The sequence below is a fragment of the Triticum dicoccoides genome, chromosome 1A (genome assembly GCF_002162155.2).
Source record: "Triticum dicoccoides isolate Atlit2015 ecotype Zavitan chromosome 1A, WEW_v2.0, whole genome shotgun sequence".
Classification (NCBI taxonomy): Eukaryota; Viridiplantae; Streptophyta; class Magnoliopsida; order Poales; family Poaceae; genus Triticum; species Triticum dicoccoides.
The window spans coordinates 269135967-269146613 of NC_041380.1; the positions used below are offsets into that span (position 1 = coordinate 269135967).

General features: G+C 42.4%; 1 protein-coding gene across 2 annotated transcripts; it reads left to right on the top strand.

Moving 5' to 3' along the window:
• The first annotated feature begins 599 nt into the window (after window positions 1-599).
• Window positions 600-9796, top strand: LOC119268388 (pre-mRNA-processing factor 19). Of its 2 annotated transcripts, XM_037550013.1 has the most exons (18): window positions 602-788; window positions 903-988; window positions 1068-1139; window positions 1324-1386; window positions 1871-1957; window positions 3455-3596; window positions 3681-3799; window positions 5363-5479; window positions 5701-5796; window positions 5892-5951; window positions 6907-6981; window positions 7973-8077; window positions 8156-8272; window positions 8454-8531; window positions 8609-8705; window positions 8948-8999; window positions 9171-9241; window positions 9332-9796. In XM_037550013.1, exons 1-18 carry the CDS (start codon window positions 776-778, stop codon window positions 9463-9465), a joined length of 1584 nt encoding a protein of 527 aa, XP_037405910.1. In that variant the 5' UTR covers window positions 602-775; the 3' UTR covers window positions 9466-9796. The 2 variants fall into 2 exon arrangements, with proteins under 2 accessions (XP_037405906.1, XP_037405910.1); XM_037550009.1 differs by having other exon boundaries at window positions 600-988.
• Window positions 9797-10647: the final 851 nt, after the last annotated feature.

Genomic DNA, 10647 nt, shown 5'->3' on the forward strand with positions numbered 1-10647 from the left:
ATTGCGTTTGGATCTGTTTCTGGCGTGCAGAAGAAGAAGAAGGCAGCGTCGGTGGGGCTGAGGCGTGGGGGCGAGAGATGGCGTGGATTCTGCAACCTGGGCAGATCCTCCTTCTTTCGTGAGGAAGAAGAAGATAGCCAGGGCGCTGTTTGGCGAGGAGGGTGCACGTGATCCCGCGGGGCATGGTTTGGCGAGGAGGGTGCACGTGATCCCGCGGCCAGCTGGTGGGCGAGGCAGTTGCCTTTTTCGCTCCGACGGGCAGGGACCACGTGGGCGAGTGGGCGAGTGGGGGACTGTTTCCTCTTTTCGCTCGAGGGGGGACCAGGTGGTTTCCTTTTTCGGGTGGCCGCTGGCTAGCGATCCCAGGGCGGCCGGCCGCCCACTAGACGCGTCCAAGTTTTTTTTGGGATACTTCCGTAATTTAAGTGAATTCGAAAGCTTCTTGCTTCGTTTCAAAATAGACCTTTTCTCAGGTTTTGCTGGGCCTGGGCCATCCGAAGAAAGCCCAGTGACGACAGCAAAGAAATCCCCCATGTCCAAGGGCATGGATGAAGATTTCGTGAAGGCCGAGCCTCCTCTTGTAATTTCCCTCCCCGCCGAGAAGACAAAATTTCCCACTCCACTCGAATTAAAACCCTAGCGGCTACAACCTTCGTTCCCCGCCGCCTCGTCCACCCGTCGCCGGCGCGCCGCCACTGCCACCGCCAGCGAGATTGCGACCTGAGAGGTCCCGCGTCCTCGTGCTGTTCCCGGCTCTACCTTCGCCGCGGCCACCATGATCTGTGCAAGTAAGCTCCTTTGCCTCAGTCCCCCATCCTTTATTTTCTTCAAAACCCTAGCTACCCGATCCGTCTTCCCGTGCGCTAATTCGTCTTCCGTTGCCTCTACGTTTGGGCCTGAAGTCTCCGGCGAGGTGCCGGATGAGCCGGTGGTATCAAAGAGGTCGGGGCTCCTCTTTGAGCGGCGGCTCATCGAGCGCTACATTGAGGTCGGTAATACGTCTTAGATCTCGCCTCTCATTTCTTTATCCTGTTTGCGCTAAGATTGCGTGGGTTGCTGTGGCACAGGACCATGGAAAGTGTCCAGTTACGAAGGAGGAACTCTCCATGGACGACATCGTGCTGGTGAAGACCAACAAGGTGAAGCCTATCTGGAATGCTAACAAATTTTCGAAATTGCATGCTTCCGTAGATTATCTATGCCATATCCTCCTATGTGGCGGCACTAAACTAAGTAGCTAAAAGTAACTTGCCACATCACCCCTCAAATATTCAGGGATTCAATCTTCGAAAAAAACCCACTGATGAGCTCTATTGTTCACAGGTCGTGAGGCCCAGGCCTCTGCAGGCTGCAAGCATTCCCGGACTCCTTGGAATCTTTCAAAACGTAAGTGGAATTCTGAATATCTAAATTGATTCTGAACTGTTGATAATCATTGTTGTCTTGTTAGTTTACTATATAATTATAGGTCAACCACCCACAGTGAATTCGTAGTGTGCTTCTAACGTCAACGATAAACAGTTCCGGGCTTCCTGCAAGCTGCAACACCGTGGAGCTGTTTAAGTGTATTCTTTAGCATCTACAGAGATGTAACTTACACTAAGCTAAAGCTAGAAAAATTGCCTGCTCGTCAGTTATATTAATGTGGAATCAGGAACTCTGCTATATATTTGTTGATCCACCCTTTTTTTTACGTTTTCATATTTGTCATAGAGTCAGAATGATCACATTTAATAACTGCTCAAATATATGAATGATAATCCTAAAATTCTGTTGATAACATTTCCCTTGATGGTGAAGTCTGCACTATGGTACTATTTCCCTGACCCCTGCAATACTCTCATGAACTAGTTTTTCTCTGATTTTGCAGGAGTGGGATGCTCTTATGCTTTCTAATTTTGCTTTGGAGCAGCAGCTTCACACAGCAAGACAAGAACTTAGTCATGCGTTATACCAGGTCTTTGTTTGACCAATGCAATTATTTCTTCTCAATTCATGCAAAAAATATTAAGGAAATTTCCGTGCAAGTCAAATAGTAAGGACACAGTTATTTTCTTCTTAGAAATCTCAGTCCGTGTTAATTCATAGCAAATGGACCATCAATTTTCGCGGGCCGAGGTCCCGCTGGAAGAATCTGAGCTTCCTATAGGTCCGTAGTTAGGCTGCTGTGGATTGTTTTTGAACATTTGAGTGACTCCACTTGTTTTACAAATTGGCTGGTGATAGATGCACTAGAATGTCGAATCATTCATTGTTGGAGCCCTGCTTTCTTCGCTCTTATTATATAATTGTGACTCAGAATTGTTCATACTGGAATTGTAGCTTAACTTGAGTTATGCACAAACTGAACATGATTTTAGAGGGTGTTGTTTCAAACCAATGCTTTAATTACTGATGTAGACTCAATTATTTTGAAAGTTTTGATGCGATGAGTTTGTTTTGTTGTGGGCCTTCAAATGAAGTTGTATTTTGCATTCTTAGAACTGAAAACAAGCTAACAATTATTTACAGCTGGTCTTTTATGCTTGTAGTTGTGCTTATGTGGGTAGAAATGGTTGACCGCTTATGTGGGTAGCACTAGCACATCTGAACATCTTATATGACGAAGTGGTAAAATGTTATTGGCCTTTATGTGCTGACCTGTCTAACTTCACAAGTAACCAGTTATTACCAAATTTTGCCCTCTCTTTAGTCAACTAGTCATCATGATTATCTGTACTGTAATATGACCTTGGGATCTGTCTGCTCTAACCATTATACCCTCTCTTCTCCTGTGCACCAGTAGTCAAATTGATCTGCACTCTTCAATTTATGTTTTCTTAACTTGAATAATAAATATTAAAACATTCATACTCCACCCATCCCTAAATAGATTTTATTCTAGGATTTGGATAATAATAAAGTGTACATATAGTACCATATTAGTCTCGCCCAGCCCCTCATTACTCCATTTATTGCTCTTGGGATAATGTATGTTCCTCAAGTTTGGATTAATAAATGAACTGCTAACAGCCGAAAGGAGAGGTATGCAAATAGAAAACGGTGCAAATAAATCTCGAATTGTAGAATGGCATGCACTATTTAGGGGGTTCAAGGCATGGTACTTGCAATTTGGGTTTGTTGCACCAATTATACTGTAGGGGGTTCCCTTACAGTCTTTCTGTCAAAAAAACGGAAATTGGAAGGTGGAATGGCATGTATTCAATATATTGTGTAAAGCCATTCTAGTTTTTTTTAGCATAAATCTTTTTTATGAAACTGTGTATTGAGGTTGTCTGGGTTGCCAAGTTTGATCTACACAAACTTTATTAAGCCAAGCTATTTTTTTCAATGCTTGATTTAATCTAGCAGACTTTTATGTTCATAGTTACTTGTTCAAACGCAGTTATAGTCTTGCATGAAAGAACATTACCCATCCGCTCTCCGTTTACTAGTTTGTTTTTGCCCCTTCCAGCATGATGCTGCCTGCCGTGTTATAGCCAGATTAAAGAAGGAAAGAGATGAGTCTAGAGCACTTTTGGCTCTAGCTGAGAGACAGATTCCAGCGTCGATGGCGGGAGTTGCACCTGCAGCTGTCGTCTCCAATGGAAAAAGAGGTTCCTACTGCTTGAAGCTGTGCAAGTATATCCTTAGGTATAGTTTTTTTTTTATTTCTCATAGTTTAGCTTTGTTGGATACAGCAATGGAGGATGAAATTGGCCCTGATGGGAAGAAGATACGCCCTGGTATCAATCCTGTCATGATCGATGAACTAACAGAGTGTAATACCATGCTTTCTGCCCAGCGTAAGAAACGACAGGTATGCACCCCACTGCATAGCCACAACAGAAATAAGTTTACAACTGTATATTGTGTGTTGGTTGTTTTCAAAACAATTACCTCTCTAAAGAGTTAGGATGCGTTTGGTTGAAGGTGTCATATGAATGGGTTGGGACCGTCCAATTTATTTGGGATTGAACCATTCAATTCATGCGTTTGGCTGAATATAAGAGATGAGCTAATTATTTAGGACGGGACCACCAGTCATGCTCACATAGTCATGCATGCAAAGCGTGGCCATTTGATTCGACCGATTTGGTTGGGTGGAACGGTTCAGCATCTTCAAGGCATATTCTCTTTTTTTGACTTGAACCATTCATGTGCTTTATAACCAAACATGTCTATTTTTTGAACGATCCCAACCCATTCATGACCACCCTTGTAACCAAACGCACCCTTAGCTTGTTCGGTGTTAGCATTATGCAGGGAGTAGCTTTATCTTATCGGGAGTGTAACAGGTGAAAAGGGACCTAAAATTGAAAATCTGAATTTCATTCCTGCCCTTAAGATCAGTGGCGAAGCCATGGCCCCCCACCCAAGGTTGATAAAATTATAGACACCTTTCAAATTTTCATGGAAAACAGCAAAACGTTCTATTTGCCCCCCTCCCCCCTCCCCAAAAGAAAGTCCGGAACTCCATGGCATACTTTGGCATATAAGCTATCCTGAACCATGCGTCTGATTTTGTTCTAGGGTTTGGATATGATGAACAGGAAGAGCACATACGCGCTATTGAGATCTGACACCTCGTCTTGGCATATTTTTCATCATTTCTAATATGAAAACCTTTGTATTGCTCATTCCCTCTGGCAACAAAAGTTCGTTCTGAACAAAGTGATTTTTTGTGCCCCAGTTTGAATGTGAAGAATTGCGGAACATTTTGGATCTGAAACAACAAAGTTACTTGCTTCAGACACAACGAATCAGGAAACTGATTGGTAATCAAGATCATTATTTCATCATTTGGATCCAAACAAAGCTTCCAGATAAAACGTAAGAGAATATTAGATAAACGGAGGTGCTGCGGCAGCATTGGCTCTGGCGGGGAGCAAAGCCGCCTTAGGAGTGCACATGTAGGTGTCAGTCACAAGGAGGTGGCACTGGGTAGAGGAGCCCCCCGCCGAATCGAGGGGAGAAGTGTGCCAGGGCCACCTTGTGGTGGAGGACCTTCAGAGAAGGGTGTTGGCATCCACATCCGATAGTGATAGTGATTCTGATTCAGGAGGATTTGAGGAGGATGTTGGCATCAACATCAGACAGCCTGATTGTGAGAGGAAGATGGAGGAAGAGAAAAAGTGTGTGTGTGAGAGAGAGGGCAGGGAAGTGAGGAATAGAGGAGACTGGGGGTTCTTTTAAGGAAGGGTGAGGGTGTGTGTGGAAGATCTGCCTGTTGAAATGCAATTGATTGGTGTGGCTTGGTATTTTCTGAAAGATGTGGGTTTGCACATAATATGTTCCCTTATCATGTATGAATGCACTTTTGTACAACTAGTTACGACTTTGTTGGTGAAATTAGTCAGCAATCCTATCTGTCTTCTCTCAGGTACCACCAAGTTTGGCATCAATTGATGAACTGGAGAGATATACTCAGATCTCTAGCCATCCACTCCACAAGACAAACAAGCCGGGCATTTTGTCTATGGATATCCATCCGTCAAAGGTTAGATTATGATTTGGCTATGTGTTCATCATGTTGGGTTAAACTGTATATAAGGTTACACATTAATTGAAGTACACACCATCATATTAATACATTTACTTGTGTCGGGCAATATGATGCATTATGTTGAGCAGGACTTCACAAATGTCGATTTGTTCGTTTACTTTGATGTCAAAGTGATTGAGTTATTCATTTACTGGATTCTTAATCTGGATTAACAGGACATAGTTGCAACTGGGGGTATTGATACGAATGCAGTGCTATTTGATAGGACATCTGGTCAAATCCTTTGTACACTTGCTGGTCACTCCAAGAAGGTCTTTCCCCCAAGTGCTTCTGATGCATCCTTAATTTACTATTTTTAATATATTTGTCGGAGTTAAATTGTAACATGTGAACTTTCTGATGACAGATAACCACTTTGAAATTTGTTCCACGGGATGAGCTTGTGGTAACTGGATCAGCAGATAAGGTATGCCACTTTCTGATGCGTCTAATTACTCACAAATATGGTTAAAACAATCAGATGCTGATTTTATTGGTTTCTCGACTCTGTCATGTTGTAATTATGGGGCTTGTGGCAGTTAAATGCTTGGACACATTTAATTTGTGTATGAGATAGACAATGGCCTCCCTTCTTAATATCTATCCTGACCAGCATGGATTGCTTATTTGCACCTTGTGTTTGCTCATGTTCAGAGGCAACAAAGTAGGTAAAAATTTGCCAATACCACCAGGTTTCCAGTTCTAGTGCCAGCAAATTCATAGTTGTACATGTTCATGTTCTGATATATACTGCAAGAATGATCCAACTCAATCTAAGACTGAGCTGGGCATGACACTTTGGCTTCGATTTAGGCCAACTGAACCGACTTCATACCTGACTGCTGGGCATGGCTCTTAATCCAAAACAGCTAAGCAGTTTTTAGTCAGCTATTTGGACCCAACAAACACCCATCTAAACAGACTTGTTCAAATATGTAAAAACCCTATTACCGCGCTAACTCGACCACCTCTACCTGGTGAGATCAATTGCATTAGTGCCATACTTGTAATCATAATTTGAGAGGTCATCTATCTAGAAATAATTTATATAATGTTTTACCTCATGCCAGAAACCTTCTGTTAGCATATAGGTGTAGCTGCCTGCTTATGCTGGTCAGTAAACTACTAAGTCGTGTAATATTTCATACATGCTCGCTTGTAGATAGCAAGTTGAAAAGTTGCTATGGTCTTTATGAACTTGCTGATGTTACTCCTGCAGCCCTGCTATATAAATGGACTGCTTTGCATTTGTTGCACTCATAAGAAACACAGGACCTGATCAGTCTTTTGAGCCCTCTAGCACGAGCCTGAGGGTTTGAATTATATGAGCATATCAATTTTGGTAGTTTAAGTTATTGCTGACCCTTTTGCAAACGCTGCAGACTGTTCGGATTTGGCAAGGGGGTGAGGAGGGAAACTACAGTTGCATCCATACTTTGAAAGATCATACCGCCGAGGTTAGTGTTTACTCTTCAGGTGGATCTTGCTTTTGCTAAGCAGATCACACATGCTTGAGTTTATAATTTCCTGTCTTAAGAATTATGGTTTAAGGATTGCTGATACACTTATTACATTCATATTCATCATTCCATTTTTTGATATTCTATTCTTGGTGTCATATTAGATTCAATAACATTTAGAAAAATTGATAATAGTAGCAAAGGTCTATTTATCTGTTTTGATTTATTTCTCATGTTGAGGAACAATGGACAATAAAACAACAACAACAACAAAGCCTGTAGTCCAAAACAAGTTGGGGTAGGCTAGAGGTGAAACCCATAAGATCTCGCAACCAACTCATGGCTCTGGCACATGGATAGCAAGCTTCCACGCACCCCTGTCCATAGCTAGCTCTTTGGTGATACTCCAATCCTTCAGGTCTCTCTTAACAGACTCCTCCCATGTCAAATTCGGTCTACCCGCCCTCTCTTGACATTCTCCGCACGCTTTAGCCGTCCGCTATGCACTGGAGCTTCTGGAGGCCTGCGCTGAATATGCCCAAACCATCTCAGACGATGTTGGACAAGCTTCTCTTCAATTGGTGCTACCCCAACTCTATCTCGTATATCATCATTCCGGACTCGATCCTTCCTCGTGTGGCCACACATCCATCTCAACAAAAATGGGCAATAAAAAAAGAGACAAAAGTTCTACAGTGACATGTTTTGTGATGGCAGTAGCCACACTATGCTTGAAACAAAAATTCACACATGAGATACCTTTCTTCAAGTTTTCTTGCTCATTGCACCATTAACTGTTGACCTGTTAGTCTCAGTCAATTCATTTTCTGCTGTTACATGTAAAATGCCCCTTTTTTGCGGGCCATTGTTAATAATATTTTCTTTTGTTCTTATCATTTTGGACTCATATTTTAAAATGTCCCTGATGGTGAACAAAATATGTTTTTTAACTCATCCTTCCTTTATTTATTTTAAAAAAAAATCTCAGGTCGAAGCTGTTACTGTGCATGCGACTCAGAAGTACTTTGTGACCGCGGCCAAGGATAATACTTGGTGCTTCTATGATATTTCAACTGGGTCTTGCCTCTCACAGGTCCACTCACATAGACTACAATCATCATTGTGTGCACTTGCATACATGTGTATTCAATGCTAAGATATTTTTTATTAGGTTGGCGAGGCTTCAGGACAAGAGGGATATACATCTGCGTCTTTCCACCCAGATGGTCTTATCCTTGGAACAGGAACTACTGAAGCTGTTGTCAAAATTTGGGACGTGAAAACTCAGGTTGGTACTGCAATTGTTTTCAGGAATTATTTCAGATGGTCATGCATATGTCGGTGCTTGAAATATGCCACCCCCGTCCCAAAATATAAAATGTTTTTGCAGTTCAAATTTGAACTGCAAAAACATCTTATATTTTGGGACGGAGGTAGTATTTCCTAATGAACATTTTTTTTGTCTGTAGTCCAATGTTGCAAAGTTTGAGGGGCATGCTGGACCTGTCACTGCTATGTCCTTCTCTGAAAATGGTTACTTCCTGGCGGTATGTTTGTTACCATAAAACAATGTGCACAGTGTTGATGTCTTTGTTATTCTGATATTTTCACCACCCCCTTGCAGACTGCTGCTCTTGATGGTGTCAAGCTTTGGGATCTAAGGAAATTGAGAAATTTTAGGACTTTCTCGCCATATGATTCGGATACGCCGACAAATTCTGGTAAGGAACTTTGTACGTCACTTCTGTGCTCTATACAGTAGTAAACTTTAGAGCATATAAGTTGTGAATACTGCTATATGCATGGCTACAGCTAGTATGTCACTCCTTAGATTCATCACAATTCCATGTTGACATGTTATTTACATAGTTATCTTGGATTGTGATAGGCATGTCTTTAGTTTATGGCTATCGGTTCAATTCTATTTCTATTTTAGCTTGATGCCTTCTCTTCTGTTCTGCAGTGGAATTTGATTTTAGCGGTACCTATCTTGCTGTTGCTGGTTCAGATATAAGGTATGCCCTTGATTTCCTGGCATTTTGGCATTGCTTATGGAGGGGAATCTATTGATAGGTCTAGACATGATATATCGACTATCTTGCAAAAAAAAACATCCATCCGTTTTTCAGTTGTGTGTTATACAATGTAAAACTAAATACTTGCAATTTCCAATCTGTCTTTTGCAGGGTTTACCAAGTAGCCAATGTCAAGACGGAATGGAATCTTATCAAGACCTTGCCAGATTTGTCAGGAACAGGTTTGCACTCCTTCCTGGCCCTGATTAAGTTGGACATGCATGTAGAGTTGAGGTGAAGTAACTTCATTCTTGTGAATTGTGTCTTCACAGGGAAAGTGACCTCTGCAAAGTTTGGCACTGATGCCAAATATATCGCCGTCGGCTCTATGGACCGTAACCTGAGGATATTTGGGCTTCCTGGAGATGATCAAATGGATGATGATGCAAAACCATCGGCAGAGTGAGGAAATGCAGTGTACCTGGTTTTACTTGTTTGATGCTCCCTGCGCTCTCTTTTGGCAGTGGATGGATGGGTTGCGTATGAGGAAAAGCAGGGTCCTCAGGGAGCAATGGCGTGGGCGTCCGCCGATGAAACAGACAGCGACATTATTGTATGTAGGCTTCACTATTTTCTAATGAGGATATAATTTGTTTTGAAGAGGAATACAATCTCAAAGGGCTCGAGCCACGGGCATGCAAGTTTCTTTTACCCGAGGCCGTTATTTGATGAATTAATGAGATTTTAAAGAACATGCATTATGCACTTTCTACTAAAAGATGTTTCTTGTGCCTGAATTTCACAGAACATGACTGACCGATTGGCTTGCGTCTCATACTTTCTCCGTTTCAAAATATAGTGCGCTCACGTTTCCTAAGGTTCAACTTTGATCATAAATTTCACCAAAGAGATCAACTGCGGCGGGAGCAAAAAATATATAATTGTAAAGTTTGTTTGAATACAAATTTATTGGTACAAATTTGGCTCCCGCCTCTATTGGTTTCATTGGTTAAATTTACGGAAATGTTAACGCTCACACGTGTGGCTTGACCATCTCGACCACACGCATCCATCATCGTCCAGTATTATATGCACGAATCTTGACACAATCTGACTGATTTTCTGTGCAACGTAGGATAAGACGTGTGTGTGGTGTGTGACATAGTTTGCCCACACATCCATTTTACCATACGGAGGGGCCGGTGTGTGGGCGTTTAGCAGTTCACCCACACACCAGTTTTCAGTCACGCACAAAGGCTGGTGTGTGGGCATTTGCCATCTTGCCCACACGTCCGTCTCCTCTCCCACACGTAAGCTGCTAGTTGCCATGTGTTTTTGCAGCGCACATGGCAACTGCCTCTAGTGTGCTTTATAAGTAGGTGGCAACTCTTTTTTTTATCCGAGTTGCCATGTGTTTTTGCAGGGTACACGGCAACTGCCTAGTGTGCACGTAAGCAGATGACAACTGTCTTTTACCGAGTTGCGATGTGTTTTTGCATGGTACATGGCAACTGCCCCAACGTGCACGTACATGGCAACTGCCCTAACGTGCACGTAAGCAGATGGCAACTCTTCCTTTTTACATGGCAACTGCCCTAGCATGCTTGTGAGCACATGACAACTCTCTCAACTGCCTAGTGTTAGTATG

What these genes read in the sequence shown, in the direction of transcription:
- LOC119268388 (XM_037550009.1), top strand. Translation starts at nt 776, where the DNA reads ATGATCTGTGCAAGTAAGCTCCTTTGCCTCAGTCCCCCATCCTTTATT. An exon ending in TTAGTCATGCGTTATACCAG is followed by an intron (nt 1,958 to 3,454) that starts GTCTTTGTTTGA and finishes TGCCCCTTCCAG; the next exon opens with CATGATGCTGCCTGCCGTGT. An exon ending in GCCAGATTTGTCAGGAACAG is followed by an intron (nt 9,242 to 9,331) that starts GTTTGCACTCCT and finishes GTGTCTTCACAG; the next exon opens with GGAAAGTGACCTCTGCAAAG.